Source organism: Pleuronectes platessa, chromosome 23 (assembly GCF_947347685.1).
Source record: "Pleuronectes platessa chromosome 23, fPlePla1.1, whole genome shotgun sequence".
In the NCBI taxonomy this organism is placed as follows: domain Eukaryota; kingdom Metazoa; phylum Chordata; class Actinopteri; order Pleuronectiformes; family Pleuronectidae; genus Pleuronectes; species Pleuronectes platessa.
In genome coordinates this window covers 10,798,792-10,823,152 of record NC_070648.1, presented here as the reverse complement: position 1 = coordinate 10,823,152, position 24,361 = coordinate 10,798,792, and the positions used below count along the sequence as shown (strand labels likewise).

At 39.2% G+C, this 24,361-nt stretch overlaps 1 protein-coding gene across 3 annotated transcripts in view; it reads right to left on the bottom strand.

The window, feature by feature from the left end:
- Positions 1-1,536: 1,536 nt before the first annotated feature.
- LOC128429816 (interferon-induced very large GTPase 1) overlaps positions 1,537-24,361 on the bottom strand; it is a 37,810-nt gene continuing 14,985 nt past the window's right edge. The window contains exons 1-5 of one of the 3 annotated variants that reach the window (XM_053415634.1): positions 15,640-15,798; positions 13,988-14,068; positions 13,798-13,873; positions 13,545-13,715; positions 1,537-7,864 (exon numbers count right to left, since the gene is read on the bottom strand). In XM_053415634.1, coding sequence (XP_053271609.1) covers positions 3,162-7,864; positions 13,545-13,715; positions 13,798-13,873; positions 13,988-14,011 — 4,974 coding nt within the window. In that variant the 5' untranslated portion in view covers positions 14,012-14,068; positions 15,640-15,798 and the 3' untranslated portion in view covers positions 1,537-3,161. Of the gene's footprint in view, positions 7,865-13,544; positions 13,716-13,797; positions 13,874-13,987; positions 14,069-15,639; positions 15,799-24,361 lie in introns of those variants that run through there. The other 2 variants (XM_053415635.1, XM_053415633.1) reach the window with 2 other exon arrangements.

Here is a 24,361-nt window from a genome sequence, read left to right as displayed (position 1 = left end):
TACTCGCCCCGGGGCGTTGTGAAGAAAACCTCTCCACAGCACGGCTTCAACAACACGACTGGAGGTGAAAAAACAGTTGTTCAGATTGGTCTGTTTCAATTCCTTTGTCTATTTTCTAAAGCAACACTGGAGGGCGCTATTTCGGCAGATTCACCACAGGGCTGCCCAACAGGAAACTGAAAGAAAAAAGAAACCAAACCGGGTGGCAGGACAGAGACACACAACATCTGGTGGAGGATCCAAACTGTACATTTTTAAGTGTAAGAATCAAACAGACAAAATATTTGTGAATATTAAGTTTCTTGTTTGTTTTTCGTTTTTCTTTTTGAGTGAATGAATGAAATGCTTATTTTGTGATGACAAAAAAAGACAACAGGTGCAGTTTGCAAAAAATAAAAAATAAAAGTTAGTGACTAGAAGTTGCTTACCACCAATCACTGTTCATTTAGTCATATTTTCTTTGCACTATCTTGTTCTCACATTGCCCATCATGACGTGGGCATTCTGTAGCATCATCAGACACTGTAGCAGACCCCCCCCCCCCCCCCACCACCACCACCACCCACCCCATGACAGAGGCCCTGATGCTTTAGTTAGCATTAGCTGGTTTCCAATTAATATTACTATTACTGAATTCTAAACATGTAACTAAATTATGTGGTTTGCGATCATCGAAGCCTCAACTCATCTTCTCCCCCCCCCCCCCCCCCTCATAATTTTGCATCGTTTTGTTTCCCAACGACCCACCCACCCCTGATGAATCTGTGCTGCGTGACTGCTGTGACATCCAGAGGCTAAAATACTGAGGGAAGCCAGCTTTGCCTTTTGCCAGCTCACTAATGTAATGGCCAGTGTCACGGTCAGGACTTTTAAAGAAGCGGTCAGTTAAATGTCAGCTCACTTCACATGTAGCAATGTTTACATGTTGCCACTCAATCACTTGTGGGACAGACATGAGGGCTTTGATACCATTAGATGCCTCATATCCTCATCGAGCGACGCCATCACACCTGCCGCCCAGCGTCTCCCTTCCACACACTGTGTTGCAATGTGTTTGTGGAGGTTGTGTTGCTCTTACACTGACGCAACGTAGCAGAAAAGAGTCCCGTGTTCCAATTGGTTGAGGGACAGACGATGATGTTTCATAGTGGATAAGGTATAATGTATGTGGACACACGCTGGGCCTAAGTAGCTCACTGCGGCCCTGAGGCTCGCCCATCGCCAGAGCTTGTGATGCACGAAAGCACATGGTAAACAACTCACAATGACACAAACACAAACACATAAATCCTCAGCTTGCCAAGTTGCACCTGTTGTCTTGTTTTTTAAATTCTTTGTTGAATTCAGAAACCCAAGACTTGAGATGAAGAAAATGTTAAATAATGGAGTTTAAGAAAAAAAGATGATTATTAAAAAAAGTACAGTAAAACTATATAAATAAATGAGGTGATGATATTTCTGTTTACTTTAGAAGTTATTATACACTGTATGCTGTGATTCTGATCTGGGAAACATTAAAGACATTCATAGCCAGACTGCTGATTTGGTTTCTTTATTCAGACAGTTATTGGTTATTGAAAAAAACTCAATAGATTCCATTGCATTTCCTTAATTATTAATATACTATGCTATTTAAGAAGTTATCATGAATCTGATTATTAACAAACCAAGAGAAAAAACATTATATTTTTCACATTCATTTAAAAATATGTATCAAATGCAACAGAATTCACACAAAAACATTATTGTTAACATTTCTGCAAGTGCAACACATAGACTCAAGTTCAAAAAAAGTGTTGTTCAGTGCAACACATCAACACAACAAACATCCATTGTTTGGATTATTATTACAAATTATTCCAAGTTTTAAGAATTGTAGTTTTCTTTACCCTAGAATGGGCCCTTTATATTTAAATACTTTATATTTATGTCAGGAGCAGGTCCTCTCTACGGAGGCCGCCATGTTTTTTTACTGTAGTCCACACTGGACAAACTAAAGACCTTTTGAGTTTTTAATTCGACAGGTTCTCTTTCCTGTCTGGAAAGGGACGGTGATGTGAGGGTGTTCAGCTACAACATTTAACTTCACCACTAGATGTCAAGCTTCTACACACTGAACCCTGAATTTTTTAATTTTTTATTATTATTTGACGACATCAGGACCCAGTGAACAGGGTTTTTACAGACATGTGAAAGTGTCATTCTCCTGAAGGAAATCTTAGTGCACTTTTATGAGGGATATCCTGGATCTAAGTAAGTTATTCTATTCTCCCTCTGTTTCCAACATGAGACCTCACTGACGTCTTTGGGAACATCTCATTCTGTACAGTACATCCATATGACTAACAACATACAGCAGTCACAGTGATATTAACTATTTATTCATTTGACATTTCGGTATGTTATAAAAAAATTAATTGACATTTTAGCAGTGTCAATGAATGATCACTCTTTAACTGTAACACATCTGTTAACAATCGTTTTTAAATCACCATTTTGATGTATTCGATGTTCATATCATCACTACTAAAGTCAGTACAGTTACACAGTAGTGCTTCAAACAACATATTAGAGTGAATTAACTTGAACTAAAACTAAATGGTGTGAATATCAACAGACGCACCTTTACTACTTAAACACACTCTCAGCTGGTGCTTGAACCAGGCTAGCAACTGGTGTTGCAAAACAAAAAAGCCTCAAAACAAAAATGAATAGGTTCATATAAAGTCAATAAGTGTGGAAATGGTGCATTAATCAAACATTAATCAAAACAATGCACTGCTAACCAAGCAAGCAAATCCCTTATCCATTAGCATTAACATTGATACATTGATATAAAGCTCTGAAGCACATTGGGAACAATAGACACCATTCTCATAAACTCTGCCTGTTGGTGTTTTATTACGAAAGACAACAGGCTAACATGCTAAACTCAACACAAGCCCCCCGTCCTTCTCAGTCGAGATACAAACAAAAAGAAGCTGATTCGTGTTGACACATGGGAACTGTTAATGTCCTCGGGCTGTCCTGAGCTGTTACATACCAAGGAAAATCCATTTGCAGGTGTTTTCAGGAGGAAATCCCAAGTGGAAGTTGCGTCACACGTGACAACAAAGCGTATTAATCAGGTAAACTTCTCTAATCAGACAGCTTGTTGTCTCTCATTTGATGTTAAATAACCCTTTGAGACTCTGTTCTGCCTGCAGACGTGTGATATCTTTCCAGGTTGTAGGAATATCAGCAGGCTTTGCACTATGTTCTTCCGCAAACTCCTCATTGAACGTTGCCATTACATATTTCCAGTAGTCTGATGCCTCGTAGCTTCCATCTGGAGGAATGTTCCAATCTGGGAAAATATCTCTGTAATTTTTAAATAAGTGATATTCACCTTTAGTAGCATCACAACGAAATAGGTTGTCACTCACTACAGATGACGAGCATATGTCAGTGACTAGTTCTTCTGTTTGTAGCCCCATGCATCCATTCAGACCCTTTGGCCTATGCAGTGAAGCCTCATGCACAGAATGGTTACCACCTCCGCACACACAGGCCACTCCACAGAAGGGACACTGTTTACCACATCCAATCACTTGTGTGAAAAGCTCATTCTGGGGCTTGACATCAAGCTGTTTAAGTATACTCTGGATGCCTCTTTTTTTAAACTTTTGCTTTAGAATTTTTTCCATTTTATTCACAAACTCTGTGAACCAATGAGCAAACTGTTCCTGGTTTGCTTTGTTCAGGATCATGAAAGCACCAAGTGCATCCTGGGAAATGACCAGTGTATCACCAAGTTCCTGACAGAAGTTGTTAATGAATGTTTTCAAGTCAGTACTTGTTTTCTTTGTGGCCTTGTGGATTGCAGCCTTTATGCTGCTGATACTTGAGTCAAGATGCTGATCCACTAGCTCAAACATCTTAGAATCTTTTGATAAGTGTTTCACTGTTTGGTCGAGTATCCACTTCTTTACATATCCCTCATATGATCGAATGTACCTTGCGTACTCCCTAAAGCTGTCCTTTGAGAGCAAATCCAGTAAAATTTCATACTGGGAGCAGACTCTTGCAATGAACTGTGATTGTTTCCTCATTTCATGAATGATATCAGGACCCAGTTTACTGTAGACAAAGTTTTCAACTGCAGGCTTCAAACATTGTTTGGTGAATTCTTCTGCCTTCTTCTGGCTCTGGTCTCGTTGCTTGAACACATCTTTAAAACTATCAAAAAACATTTCTTTGTTTTTGTTCAGACATAAGTGAGGGTCATTCTCCTTTAGGAAATCTTCGTGCATTTTCTGAAAGTGTCTGGCTGCAATGCCACAGATGTGCTGTTTCAGAAAAACTTCAAAATCAATGCCTACAGTTACATCCTGTTTCTTTTGCAGCCGCTCATCAATCATGCGTAGGATCTCCTGGATGTAAGCCTCAGAGTAGTCTTTTGTTTTTTTTGCATCTGCTTCATGTGCATCTGCTTCATCCTCTTCTGTTTTGTCTTTTTCCTTCATATATTGAATGCATTCATCTATGATGTTGTCAGCTATATTCTGTAGCCTGATTGTGGGATCTTGAAAGGGAGTCACTTTGCTTATTATCTTTTTTAAATTTTCAACCAGTCCTTTGGCTGTATATTTGAAAGGCGTTTTGCCACAATCTTGCAGGCGTCTTTTACTCAGCAATTCACATGCATGACTTCCTTTGGGCGAGAGATTTATTCTTAAGTAGTGGGAGACACTGGTGAAGACATTTTTTGGCTTTTGTTGGGAAAAAGACAGTTTCTTTACTGTTTCTTTCCACATCTTGCCAAATTCTTGGTTCAGTTCTTCATCTCCCATCTGCATGTTTTTCTTGCGACATTCATCGATCAGTGCACACACTGCTCTTTCAATTTCTTTTGTGTGATTTTCCTTGATTTTTTGAAGTTCTGTCTGTCCCTGTTTGATTTCTGCTGCTGCTGTGAGTTGACTATACACAGAGTTCTGCATGTCTCTTCGAAGACTCTTTGCATTGTTTGCAAAGTCCTCTTTGTATCTTTCTACGAGATGGACATGGCCGTCTTTTTGCTCGAAATAGTTTTTCAGTTTTTCAAGAAGCTCTTCCTCCAATTTCGTCAGCTTTGTGGAGACCTCACTTTTCAAACTCAAGATGAGTTCTTTCAGGTCAACTATTTTAGATTTGGAAGCAGGCGTTCCTAAATTTGAGATGGTTGTTTCGGCATTTGTTATCCACTTGTATATGGATTCTTTGAAGTCCCATTCCCAATTGTTGGATTCTGTGCATAGCTTCATGTATGCATCAGCCACTAGACTGTTTCTGAAGCTGAAGATGAAGTTTTCATGCTTCACTGCCTTCCACAGGCTTGACATCCACTCTTTAAACTTCAAGATGTCATTAGCAGAGGACTCACAGTTTCCTAGTATCTGTGTGATGTTTTTCTTGAACTGATATACAGCTTCACTGTACCCTGCATTGACTGGTGCCATTGGTGGGTTACCATTCCAGAGTCCAGGAATGTACCAGTTCCCAGTTTCTGGGTTGTACTCCATGACATCAGTGAAGCACTTGTTCTTTTCTTTCTTCTCCATTTTTGCTGCTGCCTCAGTCATCTCGTTTAACTGATCCAAGAGCAGATGCCTCTCTCTAAGGGTATTCTCATTGGCTGAAACATCTGACACATTCTGGTGAACAAACTGACATTTAGGCTTTTTGCCCACCTCTTTCATCCTGAGAAACGCATGCACAACTATTTGTAGGATGTCCTTCATTTGTGTTGAATTCTCCATTGCAATATTGATAATGGTGATGTCACTCAGCCCCACAACAAGTGTTGCAAGCTCATTGTCATGCTCATGGCTATCATCAAGTTGTGCGAGCTCTGCTGACTTTAAGCCCTCAGTGTCAATGATGACCATGAAGTCACAGTTGAGGACTTCTTTGGCATCTTCATTGATTCTGACGAGCAATATAAAAGCACCTCGAGTACATCGGCCACTGCTGACTGCAAACTGCACTCCAAACATGGTGTTAAGAAGAGTGGACTTTCCTGTGCTCTGAACTCCAAGAACCGTGACGACCAGTATCTTGTTCTTTGGAGACACCAGTTCATTGAGCTGGGAGAGAACATCTTTCACCCATGTGAGAGGTATGTTGGATGCATCTCCATCTACAAGCTCCAGGGGAAATCCATCAAGCAACAATCCTGCACAGATTTGGGGCAGATGCTGTAGTTGTTTACGTGAAAGATCTTGTTCTGGAAGGGAAACTGAAGCTTCATAAATCTGACCCATTTCACGGAAGAAGTGTTCAGTTCCCAGTGAGCTGTTGGAAAGCTCTTTATCAATGTCTTTGATGGCCTCTTTGTTCTCTGCATCTTTGCATTTTTCTTTGTACTGCTTCCTGAGGCCAGACAGTTTTTCTCGAGACAGGTTATCAAGGTTCATTCGCATCCATTTCAGGAAATAACGTCTCTCTATGCCTGGGCTTGATATTGCACTGATGAAGCACATCATGGCATCTGACATGTTTTTAGAGCTCTGTTCCTTCCGAAGTTTTCTTTTCTTTTTCTGAAGCCCTGCTTTGTACGTTTCTATGTCTTCAGATCCAAGATTTTTCAGTCGAAATTCTTCCTTCTCTAATATTGTCAATTCCTTCCATATTTCTCCATGCAAGGGAAGCTGAGTGGCTTTGTAGTCAGGGATGTTTTGAATTTTTGATGTTATGGCTTCTGCATTTTCCTTGGCAGTCTGACACTCTGGACAGTCTTCATCAACCAAGATTCCCAATTCATGGGCAATGTCAGCCATCTTTTCAATGCACATGTTTTTCTTTGTGTTCTCAATAACATCGTTGACTTTTTTCCGAAAACCTTTGACAAAGTCAGCATAATTTTTGTGCTTGGTCTTTATAATGATGTTGTCTTTACTCAAGCCTAGCTTTGTGGCTACTGTTTTGAGAGCATCCATACTAAAGCTTTTGCTTTGTTGGTTGCCGACCAAAAACATCTGTGTCTTGTGGTGAAGGTTGGTTAGCAGCTTGCACTCAGGGTCCAAATTGTCAAAGAACACAAACACTGCTGCAGATGTCTGACACAAGAAAGAAAACTGAGTTTCAAATGAAGCAATGTCCCCACGAAGGTTAGCTACAGCTAATGGCTCACTGAAAATATCAATGTTTTCTTTGCCAGAAGGAAGGTACCAAGTTATTTCAGTCAGTCCATTGGATATTCTTCTTTGGGAGTCAGCACACTCCATATCATGGTGAACAAAACAATCATTGCTCAAAAGCTTATTGAGAATCTCTGACTTGGACATGGAACATTCCCCCAGTCTCACAAAAGATATCATTGGAATTTCAGAGAGAACAATTCTTTCTTCAATAAAACCCTTGGATTGTACAAGTGACTGAGGTCTGTAGGTTTTAACAATGTCTCTCATGGCCCAAAGCATGAGTTTGCACTGATCTGTGTCACAACCTGGAAGCAGGAGAGGCACAGAAAACTGACACATGGACATTTTGAGGGCCATTTCCTGTTGCACAAACCCATCAGAACACAGGAAGAGAGCAGTGATTACGTCAAGGGGGTTTACCATGTCATCTGAATCTGTAATGTCGCACAGATTACTGAAGTCAAATTCAGTTGTTTCTGTTGCTCCGTCTTTGGATGATTCACATTCTGATTGTAAATTTCTCGCCGTCACATTAACCATCATTAGCTTCTTTAAGAAATACCATGGAAGATCTGAGTGGGACTTGGCAGGTTCATCAGTGATGGCCTTCAGGTCAATCTGAAGTATTTCGCTCAGTGTCAGCTTCTCTGTGTAGTGCTGCTTCAAGCCCAGATCCTCCAACAGGATCTGCAGTTGTGTCTCTGTGGGCATGAAAACAATGATTATTAAACCATAATTACCATGGCCAGTGGTATTCGGATCATTCCCCTTAGCATTAGGGAGGTTTGGATGATATGTGTTAAATAAGTGAGTATGTATATATCTTGATCTGAAAAAAGATTTACACCCTTTTACTAGAGCAGGTTTTTTTTTTTATTAAAATATATTTTAAGTAAAAAAGATGATTGACAATATATACATAAATATGAGTTGAAATTAGAATAAAACCAATCAATTAAAACATTTCCATCAGTTTTTTTTCTTTTTCCTTGTTGACCCATGAAGTTATTACGACACGGATTAGCGGAACGAGTTGCCAGGCCAAAAGAAAGTCCTTACTAAACAGACAATCCCAGCCGCAGCTCTAAGGGCATCATATGAGGTAGCATATTTAATTGCACAGGCAAAAAAGCCAGACACAATCGGCGAAACGTTAATTAAACCCGCTGCTGTAGCTATAAATCTCGCCATGCATGGGGATAAATTATAAGCCTGTGATCTGGAATCAGTGCTGCTGTCTAACGGGACTATTGCCCGGTGCACCACCGACATGGCCCAGGACATAATGTGCCAGCTGGTAGATAGAGTTAAGAAAGGTAAAATGCTTTACAGTTAGAGGAATACACAGATATATTTAAGTCTGCCCAGCTGCTTGTTTTCATCAGATACAGTTTTGACGGAAAACGTAATGCTGTTTTGCTCCGCGCTCCAGAGTGGACGTGCACAGGTGAGGACATTTTACAATACTAAAAGAAGACTTTTCTCAGCCCTGACGTACCTAAGGAATAAATAAGGAGCGCAGCTAAACGTGGAGAATGATCTCTGAGTCGCCGTCTCCAAAAGAAAGCCGAAAAAAGGTCTTGCTCTGCTCCATGCATATTGCCCACCTATCTCATTAGTGAGTTTAATAAATGAAAGTAATGTTAAGGCTAAAATAAATAACCCTAAAGTTTTTGCACATGGTATCAATAAGGTGTGTGTTGCTCGTTATGCACACAGACGTGCACAGACATCACCTGCTCATTTTTTTATACTTACAGTATATGCTCACTCATCCCTGCTGTTTATACAGGTAGTTTCCCTGTATTCTGGTTATATTCTATTTCTTAAATTACTATAAAATAATATCATGGCTGTAAGGCTGTTGTTCTTTTGTGTTGTATTAATGCCCGTGTTTGCATAGACCAGGGGTCAGCAACCTGCGGCTCTTCAGCCCCTCTGCAATGGCTCCCTGTACAGTGCTGTGAATGTTGCGCATATTTTTCGCGAACGGTGAACTTAACGAATCAGTTTTCATATGATGAACGTGAGTGAACGTACGTTCAGACTTTCTCTGGTCACAGCTGCTCAGAGATCAGCGCCGCAGCTTCTTGATCAGAGCAGAAGCTACATTTTGTTTTAACCGAGCTTCAGCTTCTGTGTCCGCCTCCAGTCTGACCTGACATTAGTCTGAATTTAGGCATTATCTAAAAATAAACATGATTGTCTATGCATATTATACCAATATCTTAAGCTATTTTATTTAAGAATAAGATATTTGGAGGATTGTTAAGAGCCGAAGCTCCTTGATTTTTGTTTTAATATTTCGTCAACTAAATATGCGTCACATCCTATTATGGCCCGGCGCTCTTCCCTGCAGGTTGTTAATTGATAGTGTCCGACCCCCGGCCTCGGTAAACTAACCATGGATGAATCCAAAAAAAGAAAAGTCTGGGAGGAAAATAGAGAGTTTATTTCTGCGTGGACATTCATTTGCTTTCACTTCCAAAGATGCAGGTTTACCTGTATGCTTGATATATGGCGAGGAATTAGCAAACAAACAAAAATGTAATGTTGAAAGACATTTCCAGAGCAAGCACAACGCATCTGCTGAAAAGTACCCCGCTGGAGATGAGAAAAAAAGCATAGTTCTGTGTTTCATTTATTTCAAAGTAGGCCTACATATATATTTTGTTCTCCTCTTCATGAGAGTTTGGTGTTTTCCTTTTATGTAACAGGTAAAAATAGCAGTTAAATGTCAACAGTTTTTTTTATTGTCGTTCTATAATTTAATAATGGTTTGGGAACCCCTGTACTAGAGTACCTTATAAGTCAATACTAAAGTATCTATAAATGATATATTATTACATTAAAAATAACAAATTAAAGATTGTTATATTAATGTATATAGCTACGGAGGCGTTATGTTTTGAATCCATCAGTACATCCATCCGTCCAATTGTTTTAGCTTAATATGTCAATGTGTGACTTCCCATTCTTGTGAATGTGATATATAGGTATGGGTAATGTGTAGGGAATTGCATTACATCTGGCGTAGGTCACTTGGACTTATGGTGAACACTGTGAAGTGCATTATTTATAACCACAAAAAACACGAGACTGCCAGAGCATTGCACAATGAAAATTAAATAAATTTCCTTTAGTAATTGCAAGGTAAACAGACAAATGGATAGCTCGTGCTATGCAGCTATGTGTTTCCTGTACTGTTTGTTTGTCCTTTGACTTATTTTAGTGTGAAATTAGTCATCTAAGAAAATTACTCATAAATTATCATAGATCTGTATTTATCATTGTGATCAGTCAAAAGCTACATCGTTGAATATGTTCTACTCTAGTGTTGATAGTAATAGATACATCACACATATAACCAGAATTATAACTTTATTATGGTGGGTCTTACAGTTTAAATGTACACTGGCATGCTGTAAAGTTATAATAATTTCATGAAGTAGTGGCATGATTAAAAAAGAAATGTTGCACATATTGAGTATTTAAGACTGCATCATGCATTGGTGAAGCATCTCATTGAATGAATTTCTTGTTTTGTTTGGAGAGCCTAGGGATAGACCTTGGCTGTGATTGGTCCGCTAACGACAGCATTTCTGAACTACATCATTTCTGGAATCTCACATTGCAGGACCTCAAGCTTCCTGTTTCATTCCCTATATCACAATACCCAAACACAACTACGATTATATGATTAATGTGACAAGTGTGTTAAGCCAGCGGAGTTGTCTGTAAAAAGCAGCTGAGTTATTTATTTCTGTTATGTTTTTGTTGGTGCTTGTTAATGTTTTGATGCAGTTGGTCTTTTTTTGAGAAGGTAGCGACTTTGTCATTGTAGTAGTGGACTGTAAAATGAATTCCTCCAACCGCAGACTAGAGTAATGAAGTCATATTTGACTCTCTAATAAAGCTGTCTGAATAATGAACATTTCAAAACTAGAATGTCACTCCGTAGAGTGCATTTGCCCGACAAGGCCCAACTGTCTCCTTGAAACCCTGAAGCCAATTGGAATCCTCCTTGCATAAAGGAGCAGATACTGGTCCTGCTGCTGGGTTGAGGCCCTTCCTGTCCAACTCTCCTCGAGCAACAGACTCATAAATGGAATCAAAAAATATCTCCTGATGAAAAGGCCTTGCCTTACACATATAGAAGACACCAACAAAGGTGTCAAGAGAGCTTTCGGTGATAAGAGTCGACGCAGGTGTTGATGTAATGTAAAGAAAAACTATAGATCTCCACAGCAGAATTCATGTTGCCTCCTGCCTCTGCCTGCTGCACCACCCTTCATCTGAACGCTCCGGAGATTTCTGTGATGTTGTGAACGTGTCATCTCCTGCAACCTGATTTGTTGATGGGCTCTCTGGCCACTGGATGGAGTTAATATGCAACTAACGTCTTTGTTAGAAGTTGACCTTTGGTGCATTCATGTTAACTTAAAGTTTCAGCGTGTAAGCTTTAGTGATATCTAATGGTGCAGTTCCATGCTTTAGCTGAACACCCCTCACCTCACCCCTACTTTCCAAACATAAAAGAGAACCTGTGGTAAATTCAGTTGTTATAAAAAACTCTAAAACAGTGTTTAGTTTGTCCGGTCTGGGCTACTGTAAAAACATGGTGGCCTCTGTAGAGAGGAGCCGCTCCTGATGTAAATATAAAGTATTTAAATATAAATGGCCCGGTAATCAGTCAAAAGCTACATCCTTGAATATGTTCTACTATCTTGTTGATATGAATAGATACATCACACATATAACCAGAATTATGAATAGATTATGGTGGGTCTTACAGATTAAATTTACACTGGCATGCTGTAAAGTTATAAAATTTCATGAAGTAGTGGCATGATTAAAAAAGAAATGTTGCACATATTGAGTATTTAAGACTGCATCATGCATTGGTGAAGCATCTCATTGAATGAATTTCTTGTTTTGTTTGGAGAGCCTAGGGATAGACCTTGGCTGTGATTGGTCCGCTAACGACAGCATTTCTGAACTACATCATTTCTGGAATCTCACATTGCAGGACCTCAAGCTTCCTGTTTCATTCCCTATATCACAATACCCAAACACAACTACGATTATATGATTAATGTGACAAGTGTGTTAAGCCAGCGGAGTTGTCTGTAAAAAGCAGCTGAGTTATTTATTTCTGTTATGTTTTTGTTGGTGCTTGTTAATGTTTTGATGCAGTTGGTCTTTTTTTGAGAAGGTAGCGACTTTGTCATTGTAGTAGTGGACTGTAAAATGAATTCCTCCAACCGCAGACTAGAGTAATGAAGTCATATTTGACTCTCTAATAAAGCTGTCTGAATAATGAACATTTCAAAACTAGAATGTCACTCCGTAGAGTGCATTTGCCCGACAAGGCCCAACTGTCTCCTTGAAACCCTGAAGCCAATTGGAATCCTCCTTGCATAAAGGAGCAGATACTGGTCCTGCTGCTGGGTTGAGGCCCTTCCTGTCCAACTCTCCTCGAGCAACAGACTCATAAATGGAATCAAAAAATATCTCCTGATGAAAAGGCCTTGCCTTACACGTATAGAAGACACCAACAAAGGTGTCAAGAGAGCTTTCGGTGATAAGAGTCGACGCAGGTGTTGATGTAATGTAAAGAAAAACTATAGATCTCCACAGCAGAATTCATGTTGCCTCCTGCCTCTGCCTGCTGCACCACCCTTCATCTGAACGCTCCGGAGATTTCTGTGATGTTGTGAACGTGTCATCTCCTGCAACCTGATTTGTTGATGGGCTCTCTGGCCACTGGATGGAGTTAATATGCAACTAACGTCTTTGTTAGAAGTTGACCTTTGGTGCATTCATGTTAACTTAAAGTTTCAGCGTGTAAGCTTTAGTGATATCTAATGGTGCAGTTCCATGCTTTAGCTGAACACCCCTCACCTCACCCCTACTTTCCAAACATAAAAGAGAACCTGTGGTAAATTCAGTTGTTATAAAAAACTCTAAAACAGTGTTTAGTTTGTCCGGTCTGGGCTACTGTAAAAACATGGTGGCCTCTGTAGAGAGGAGCCGCTCCTGATGTAAATATAAAGTATTTAAATATAAATGGCCCGGTAATCAGTCAAAAGCTACATCCTTGAATATGTTCTACTATCTTGTTGATATGAATAGATACATCACACATATAACCAGAATTATGAATAGATTATGGTGGGTCTTACAGATTAAATTTACACTGGCATGCTGTAAAGTTATAAAATTTCATGAAGTAGTGGCATGATTAAAAAAGAAATGTTGCACATATTGAGTATTTAAGACTGCATCATGCATTGGTGAAGCATCTCATTGAATGAATTTCTTGTTTTGAGATTAAATTCTTCACAGTTTTTATTGCAACTACTATTTTCTGTCACTTACGTGTATTGGCAGATGTTCCAATTGAAGGGCTTCCTGTTCCACTCCTGCCCTGAACATCTAAAGTGCTGGAGCCCTCCATGATCCCACTGCCTCTGAGTGGGTCACTGCAGGGATCTGAAACAGTCCTCGTGCCTGAACTGAGAGGTGTTTCTTCTTCTGGTGGAGAAACATCTGTCATAAGAGAAGAGAAAGAAATACCTCTCAGTACCTCCAGATCACACCATGTTCTCTGTTCACTGGACTGGCTACTTACAGTTAGACTGTGTTGTTGAGGGATCCTTCTCCCCACTGTAAGGCTCAGGGAACGTATCGTTGGTCGCAAAGAACTCCTTGAAAATTTTGAAAAAAAACAAAAAGCAGTTAATTGTAGTGTAATTAATCGACTCATAATCCCGTTTAAAATCCCTAATGGGAAAATGTAACGATAAAAACAAACTTTTTACCTCTTCCTCCTCTAAGCAATCCATTCTGGGTCCAGTGTCAGTCGTGTCTCACTCGGTCCAGATTATTAAATCTGCTTTTCTCTTAAAGTAATCAGAAACAAATTTATGCTGCATGTTTAGTTAAAGGCAAAGTAAAGTCAAAGAACAAAACTCTGAACAGAGTGCCTGATGGGAAGAGGCCCTGGAACATGATGGATAAATTAATCCAGTTTTCACAATATAACAAAGCAAAACACTACGTTGAAAGTTTAAGTCCTTAACTCATTGGCCTATTGCTTCATGAATTTACACTATTTTCAGATTAAAAGTATTTTATTTAAATTGTTGAATTGATTGAAGAAGTGATGTATAAAGTACGTGTTACTGCTATAGTTGGTTTGAGCTGGAGATAATTTAATTGAAAAGTATTATCCTTACAATCGATTACAATGCATCATATTTTATAAGCCAATCATGGTTTGAATATCAAATCAACAATAGTTAATAATAGCGAGAGCTGTCCTGCAAATGAAGTTGAGTAAAGAGTCCAGCTTTTAATGTCAAATATAAGGAACTTAACAGAATTCATTATTCTATGTTTATTTTTAAATGTATTTATTTATCTGTTTATTCAATTATCTAACCATTGGGAAGTTTAGTGGACACGAAATAACACAAATATATCACAAGAACAACAAAACAAAAAACAGCTACACATTAAAAAATGAAGAAACAGGGAGTAGACAAAAACATTAATACAAATACAACTATATCACAAAGCTTTGAACCTCCAAGTGAAATGTGGGACTCAAGTTCGAGGGCAGTTTGCTGTCAACTCCATTTTAAGTGGAACCTGCTCCGTGCAACCAGTTCTGCCAACATTTATGAATACATGAGGGACATCTAAGGTTAACACTACAAACACTGGGGGGTGCTGCAAACCAAAAACTGCCAATGGGTGCAATTCACTGCTTTGAGAGTGCATTGACTTCCATAGTACAAGGTTAATTTATTCATCATTAGGCAACATAGAGTTGTATAACAAAGTGCTAGGTGTGGTCCCTTTAATGCTTAACCAATTGATAATAACGTAGTATAATTAACTTTATTATATTGCACTTTAACTGGGTAAAAATGTGAAGGACAAAATACATTGTAAATAAATTGGAATAAATGTTAAATGTCCTTTATTTTACGGTTATTCCAGTTCCAGTAGTTAATAGATCACATAATGTAGACAACAGATTTAAAATGAGAGAAAAAGAGACGTGAGTTCGGAAGCTTCAACATTAGAGCTTCAGACATGAATAACATGATACATCTATCTGGGACGAGTACGATATTTGTTGTCCATGCACAGGAGTTAGGTGCTTGAGTTTTGAGAGTGAAGCATGGGAATTCAGAATGTCTCCATAGTCAAGTGCTTAATAAAGGTTGACTGCACGGAAGTTTGACCGTTCGAAAGAGACACCCTTTAATCGGTGGTGTAATATTGTAGGACGATAATAACATCCACTTAACAAGTCAAGCAGATACACATTACTTCCTTGAAGCCGCACGTTGCCACGTGGCAAGTTTGTATCGGCAGTATCAGGACACAATGCTTGTCACTTGTTCAAATAATAATGGTTGTTCTCTGACAAAATAACAGATAAAATATTATAGGAACTCACCTTTGTAGAGATCTGCCGCAGTCTTTCCTCCAGGATTCGTAGGTGTCCTGCTGCTGTAGATATAATATCACACTTTGCTGCATATGCCAATACAGACCTGTGCTTGCAGACACCCTCCTTTTATTCTGTTGGTCAACACTTTCACTTTTGGTTTGATCATGTGATTTCCCAGAATAAGACAAAGAGAAGTTTCCAGGGAATTAAAAATATGGAAGTTGATAAATCCGCTGCTGGCTTAGGGTGTTTCTGTTCCCTGTGCTGCAGAATTAATTTGTGAGGAAATCAATGTAGACAAAGCAGGAATCACACAATGTTATACACAAATATTCACTATGAAATGAAATTCTCTCCATCGATTTTGTGAAAGTTTAAGTAATTCTGGATTCCAGCAGAGCCCCACTCACACATTGACAGGACTGAGTTCTTAGGTTTGCAACATCTCAAAACTCAACTTTTTGAACCAGTTATTTTTTTGGGGTATTTATATTAAAAAAAATTATATTATATACATACACAGATTTGTTTACAATGGTTGGTGTGAGTGAAAAGCAGCATGATTCAGCTTTGCTTTTCGAAGACGATTAGTGGTCCTGTTGAAAACAGTTACAATACTTATTAATATCATATTATACATTCATATCTAGTTTGGCTAAATTAATGTTTATATTAGAATGACTTACAGGGTTTGTATTCCAGAAGAGTCACAAAAAAATTACTTATATAAAAATGCATATTTTAATGAAAAATATATTTGTGTAGTCTTGTGAAACGGAAATTCAGGTTTTCAACCATTCAATATCTGATATACCTGTTAACAACTTTGAACATTGACCGTGGATGTGAGTGAACTATTTCTAATGCAAGCTGTGTAAACAACAACAATATAATACTAAGGCATTTAAAACTTTTTTTAAATAGATATAGTGAAATGGCAGTCAGAAAGGAGAGACAATAACAAAGAATGGAACGAAGAAACTTTTGTTGATAATAAAACACATTACAGAATAAACATTGCAATATTAATTCCAGTGGAAACTCCATTGCTAAACAAAGCTGGATCTGAAAAAGGTTTTTTTTTCATTGGAGTTGAAAAGAACCATAAGAAAAAAAGTATAAAACATGACACAATTATCTTCTCCTGTAATAAGTAATTTCACATCCTGAGGTGGTGGGAAGTTCACTAACATTGTATTTCTGGTGCATAGTAATAAAACTAATCTAACAAACAACAGATTGAATTCATGTTGATGTGGTAAATTACTTGTTCAACAGAAAACTGGAGACTTCAGCGTAAGAAACTTTTTGTCTCTCAGTAGTTTTCAATAGTGGAGACAACATGTTGTTTGTTCTCATTTCTGTCTCATTTCCTGTTTCACCACGCCTCACCTTAACTTTCACTTTAACTTCTGAGATGAAGCCTGGGCCATTCCTTTTGTTTTTCGGGGGTACATTTATGGTTTATTACTTATTATTATTGAAGTATTTTCCGTTATAGTTTTTATTTTAGGCTCACTACAGAGTTAACATAACTTAGATATGAGGATTACATCACATTTTGTGTAAAGAGAGCATTAGAAATCCTTAGACATCTTACACACTGCTACTTTAAATGGATCTCGTCATAACCTACAGAAATCCTGTAGTAGATAAAAGATCATGTTGCTCAGCTCATTTACCGGTGAAAACCAGCTGCTTTTTTTCATACAAAAGTACATAGATGTTATCATTACACAATACACTAAGATTACTAGATTCAATAACTATTTAATAGAGTGTTTATAGGAAAATGCATTTGAACTATGCAAACTCCAATATATAGTTGTGAAATTATTTGGCTTGATGGTTTTCTGACTTATTTTAACTCATTAAATGTTCATCTTTTGTAAATGGACTTTTCCTGCCAAGCTTATGACACACCTTGCGGTTGGCTGGGTGAGAGACAATAACCTCCTTTAAAGCACTGTCAACATGAAGCAAATGAAAAACACAAAGAGCTGTAACAGTCATCTAAGTCAGTGTTGAGGGTGTGTGGTGTTAGAAAAGGATGTTAGAGAGAGAGAGAGAGAGAGAGAGAGAGAGAGAGAGAGACTCTGACTTCTCAGATATTCCTTCATGTATTACACAATCTCAAATAAGTGTGATTCATGGGATGAGATTTTAAAAAGAGCCACCCTGTAGACCTACCAGCAAAATCAGAACTGATTTGCGGAAATTGTAACTAAAGCTGACTTTCTACTCCTATGAGAAAAAAACTATTGACTGTATCAGACTGGTTAGTAAATTTAGAAGGTTCACCTGTTGTCACGTTTCCATTACTGTGAATAAAAACCCATGACATTAAATGCCGATTTTGCACAGTAGCAAACCTACACAAAACCTTTTTTTGTAGATATGAAAAAGTAATTCAAAAAAAGAAAAGTTAAAGGTGATACTATTCCTGTTGTGGTCTGTATGCTGTGATTGTGCTTTTGGGAACATTGAAGAATACATGCTGAGCACTGCCATTGTTTCTGTATGGAATCAGTTTAATTGAGTAATTCATCCGTACATGTCGCGCCCTACCTGTTATGCCTTTGCACCCGACCAGATATTGGTCGGGCTGCCTTGGTCGACCGGGGTCGGGCAGGCTGTTCTGGCATTGATCCCTCCGCAGGTTCACCTTCAGAAACTTTGTTAAGAGTTTTGCTTCCTCTAGATCAGCATTTCCCAAACTTAATAATGCCGCGGCACGATTTGAAAACTGAAAAATGTGTACGCCCACCCACACCTTTAATCAAAACTATATGATCCACACACAGGACTAGACTCTTACATATTATACATTTTATAGAACAAATATTTGTATATGAACGCAGTGCAATAACATCCACATTTAAGCAACAATTTGCAAAGCAACCAATCTAAATAAAAAAGAAGTGCAAATAGGATATTGTTAAAAATATATTCTCACTGCTTGTATTACAGAGCACGACAAGGATATCCAGGAGAAGACAAACACATTTGAGGCATAACCAAATATACTTAAAGCGTTTAAGCTGGGCCTGCGACAGGTACTCACTTGAGTCATTTCTGCGAGTCCTCTTTTTAGTTTGAAATCTTATTTTGTGACATATTAACTTGTTTCCCTTTGTTTGAGTTACCATAAGGGGCATTGTGTATCATTCCTGCTACTGATGAAACGTCCATTGTTTAGTGATATTTACAGAATCATTTAGTGGTTATACTGTGGTCTATTATTGTTCTTAGGAAGACACAAGAGGCACTTGAAGTTCAGATGCACTAGTCCATTACTATTTGAACATCAGCATCTGGGGTTCCAAAATTGTAAAATTATATGTATATTGTTGTTATAATTTTTCAGTCAGTTGAAATAAATCCTTAAGAGAACAATTTGGGGTTGTTATGTGTCTGTATAGGACTACTATAAAAAGCACTTTGCATTTTAAATTTTTGTACTTTTCTTTCGCAGTTCCGCTGGATTTGCAGGTTAAGTATTTCTGCTGATGCCTAGACAAAACACTTCTCTCCACCACAAGAGCTAATGCAATAATGTGCTGCTGAAGACTCCTTTAATGGTTCTCAGCAAGTTACTTTCACTTTCAGTTTGACACGGTCACATGGTTTCCCAGAAAGGGATAGTTTGCAGTAGATTGAAATAATGCCACACACAGGAAGCTTAGTGCATTGCCTGTTCTAGAAATCAATGGTGAAGCCTATGGAAACAAAGCTTACAATATTTATTACGTGTTTCCCACACGATCAAAATGAACTGTAAGGTTGTCATGAATAGACTGAGACTGGGACAAACATGAAGATGTGGTGGAATTTGCAGAAAATAAACAAGCTATGAAACTTCTTCTCATGAAATTCAACTTTTACAATGAAGAAAGGCTACATGTTGCAGTATCATGCAACTCATCTTTAGCATCAATACATAATACAGATAAACTGGATTCATTGATAAGTTGAATATCAGCTTTGCTTATGTATGGACATGCAATGGAAAGTGTAAAAAGTGCAACTTCCTCTCAGGTAGTACATGGGGCCTTGTCTCTGATATACAATGATTCATTTTCAGATGATGTATGATAAGGTCAAAGAATAGAATATAGTAGCTGTTTCTGCCATGAAACAACAGCCAGCTCAGCTCACAAGGGAGGGAGGGATGTATGAATGAATGAATGAATGGATGAATAGATGGATGGATATCTGAATGAATGGATGAATGGAGGGAGGGAGGGATGTATGAATGGATAGATGGATGGATGGAGGGATGTGGGGATGAATGAATGTAGGGAGGGAGGGAGGGGGGAATGAATGGATGAATGGAGGGATGAATAGATGCAGAGATGAATAAATGGATGAATTGAGGGATGGATGGATGGATGAATGCATGGCTGGATGGATGAAGGGAGGGAGGGATTAATGAATGGATGCATAGTTTAATGAATGAATGGAGGGAGGAATGAAAGGAGGGATGGAGGGATGGATATTTGAATGAATGGATGAATGGAGGGAGGGATGAATTAATTAATGAATGGATAGATCATGGATATAGATGGATGGATATTTGAATGAATGAATGAATGAATGAATAGATGGATGGATGGATGGATGGATGGATGAATGAATGGGACTGAAGTTCTTCTGACGGTGTTTCCCACAGTTCTCTGCGCAACTGATTGGGACAATGCGACTCCAGCCGTCGGTCGCTACCCACGTTGCCTGTGTGAACATGGCCGTCCTGCTGCAGTTCACCTGGCTCCACCTCCACTTTCTGGCGGTCGCGCTGTCGGTGAGCGCCTCTTCTTTCGCCACGGGAACCCGGGACAGCGGCGGACTCGAGATCCGCTGCGGAGAGGCGGAGGTGAGGGTCACCGTGCAGCGGCGGCTCCTCGAGGAGAGACGGGTCCCGTTCAGACGCGAGCACCTTCGACTCGGGGCGAAGCCGACGCGGGGCCCGGAGGCGGCGTGCGGACCGCGGGGCCTCATGACCGGCGAGGCAGCGGTCATCACCGCGGGGCTGCGGGACTGTGGGGCCGAGTCCAGAGTAAGAGGGAGAGCCGCGGAGGCAAAGTCTGAGCACTCGGGTAGAAACTCGAGGAAAAGTTATAAAGCCCGTTTCCTTCACCGACATCAGGGCACATGGAAAAACAACTCCGACCAAATATACATTTCAAATCTGAAAGCAAAGTTTGCCATAATTTTCAAACAAAATAAAAGATAAGAATAAAAGAGATAGAACTTTCAATTATTACAAACATTTTCAATTATTTTGAAACAGAAAAAAGTCTCACTGAAGTGAGAAAATATTCAAATTGAATAAAATGCAAGAATGATATGACCTTGCTAAATGGCTTCCTTAAAGGGACAGTTCACCCAGAAATGAAAATCCACCAATTATCTACTTTACCACTATATCGATGTAGATGAGGCTGAAGCGTTTTAGTCCACAAAACAGTGAGCAACCCAAAATAAAATGTCTCCATACTGGTCCTGTGGTGTCTTCCAGTATCCCCAAGCGCCGACAATCAAATTGGACTAAACAGCTTCATTTACACCAGGTTTTGGGCCAAATGTCCACAGATACTCACTTCTCTCCTTCCATGGTTTACAGTGGACATCTAGACTAAAAAACACGGTGAAGATGATGCTGTTTTGAGACGAATGTGAAATTATGAATGAATTTTGTGGACTCGAACACTTCACCCACCCCTCCGTCTGCATACTGCTGGGTCGATAGTGAGTGCATTTTCTGTTTTAGGCAGAACTAACCCATGTGTTTAGCCCTTTCCTGAAGATTGCTATAGAGGAACCATCAGGCAGTTGGTGCTGCATCGTGACCAAGGGGTCTCATAGGTCTCACATGCAGGGTTCTGTTGGACTAGCTTGTCTGTTTTGTATTTGGGGAAACAGATCACTCAGTATTGGATTCATGGACAGAGACACTGCCTATTGGCCTTATTCTGAATAAGACAATATTTCCATTATAATGTTTACATGAGTTGCTAATAGAATATTCCATTCATATTCCAGTTTACGTGCTACAGCGGAGTCTGAGGATGATGTCGACATAATGCAACTAAAGCCATAATGTTCCATGTGTTAATTTAGTTATTGCTTATTCTGAGTATGACCTTATTTGGGTCAAGGTAATTAGACAGTGCTGTTTATATGACAGTATCTTATTCAGACGATTGGACCAATAAAAAGGAAATTGAAAGCTCATAATTGCATTGATTGACAGAAAGGCAATTCATTACTCAATTAACAAAAACATAAAATAAAAATATGATGCAGTGAATTTTTTTATAGAATTATACATTTATGTTTTAATGTCGATATTATTGCTACTTTCCAGGTTCATGGGGAGTGGCTTGTGTATTCCAACAAGCTCTTTCTATTTCCTGCTGTAATTTCGACCTCTTCGGGCAGTGTCATAGTTAGAGCAGCAACAACCATCATACCTGTTGAGTGCCGTTATAACAGGTGAGGCTGTTGCAGTATTGTTTATGTACACTGGAAACATTTGAATCGTTTGAATATCACTTTAGTTAAGGATATTTCAGCGCCCATGATTTTACAGCGTTGGTCCGTAGTGGAAACTCTGTATTCACTCTTTTCTGTTTCCACTGAACTCTGGAACCATGAGGCAATAATGATATTGTACATTTCTCTCAAAATCCCATCCGGGCTTACTTCAAAGCACACCAGTGTGCACACCATTTGGGAACCACTGGATTGGAGCAATGTTAAGTGACGTTATAAGCAGCCATCAGCACTTTAATTGTATGACCCGTGCCTTTTTTTTGTAAGCACAGAAAGCAGACGGTGAATGCAGACGCATTAACCCCAACCTGGCAACCCATGACATCCACTATCGGTGGATTTGGCTTTCTGCACTTCTCCCTTCGTACCATGGCAGGTGAAAACTCTATCTCACTGAAGTTTGAATGTATCAGTGGAGGATTTCACTGTCAATATTTCTTTCAAAATAATATGAAATTGTAACCGACTTAAAAATAAAAAAAAGTGATGTCCTCACACAGATGACTGCAACTATCTACGTAGTTCCTCAGTGTACAAGCAGGGGGAAGCAGTGTTTTTGGAGGCCCGTGTGGAGGCGCCGCTGCATCCTCTACTCACTGTATATGTGGACTACTGTGTTGCTACTCTGAAGCCTGACCCTCTCTCCTCGCCAAGCTACAGGTTTATCACCAATTATGGGTCAGTAGGTCCTTCTGGCTCCAAAAACCTCAACAAAATTCTGTGCATTTGTGGCTGGTTCAAAGTACTAAGCCCAACAGTCAAATCATTTTTATATTCACCAGATCATGAATTTTATTTGGATCTAAACACATTTGCTCAAGCACACACATCAATCCCCTCAAACAGCTTTTTTTTTCATCAAGATCCACGAATAACTTTATTCTGCATCATTCCACCAAGTTTTGAAGCAGCTAGTCTTGTATTTGTTTGTGTAATGCTGCTAAATAATAGATTAACACACAATTGTAGATGAAAACATAATCCTCTTTGGCAGAGGTAACAAAAGTGCTCAATCCAAGAATTAAAATGTCACATTGGATCTAATGAGTGAAGTATGATCATCTTTAAGTGTTTCAGACCAGCTTGGAATCATCATGTCTAAATGAGATATGTTTCTCCATCATTCCAGATGTCTTGTAGACAGTGTATTACCAGGGTCTTCATCTAAATTCCTCCAGCGGGAGCAAGAAAACCGGTTGTGCTTCAGTGTGCAAGCCTTCCACTTCAAGCCGGATTCTGGGGAACAGGTAACAACACCTCATTGGGCAGTTGTCACGTTATTATTTTCCAAATGACGACTGACACTAGAATAACCCTATTCGCACAAAGATACTATTTGGGGAATTCATCTTTCTTATTTTTTAACTCATCCTTCAGCAGTGTATTGTCAGCCAAGCACTTTTCAGTTGCGTTATGATTAATCACGCACAAGTGTATTTATCACATTGCTGAAATCAATACTGGATCAAATGTACTCTTGTTCATTTGGCTTTGTTCTTCAAGATGTTCATCAGCTGCCACCTGAGGGCCATTCTGAAACAAAACTCCCAGAGCCGCCTGAACAAAGCCTGCTTCTTCCACAGGCCCACATTCAGGTTAGGCTGCATCTAGTGACGTTCAGTGTTGAATCAGTTCATCATGCTTTGGTCTGAACTAGTGCTGCAGGATTAATCTAATATTCATCAATAGCCCGTGCAGTTATATTAGCACAAAAAGCTGTGATTGAATGTTTAATTCTGTGCAGATATAAACAATCGTCTCTCTCCAGTCCTGCTGAGCTCATCGTCCGTGACAGTAGCAGTGGCTGTGTGATCGATTTTCTCTTTCTGGTTTATTTCTGCGCTAAAAACTTGTTCTCACTCTTAATGGGTTTATTTCCTCCGGAGCAGCTGAACATGTGACAGCAGCAAGCAGAGACTCCTGCAGCCGAAATTAACTATCTCTGAAACAGTCACTATAGACATACTTAAATACTCACCGGCCTTGCAACCCATAATGCAACACTTGTACACTCCATTGTTGAGTGAACTTGCAATTATCTGGTCAAAGCCTGTCTTATATTGGACTCATTGGACTATATTGTGCACTCTCGCCAGACAAGTAAAGAACTGTCATCATGGTTTTTCTGTTCATTCCGTTTAGACACTTGCAAATTCATGTAATGATGGAAATG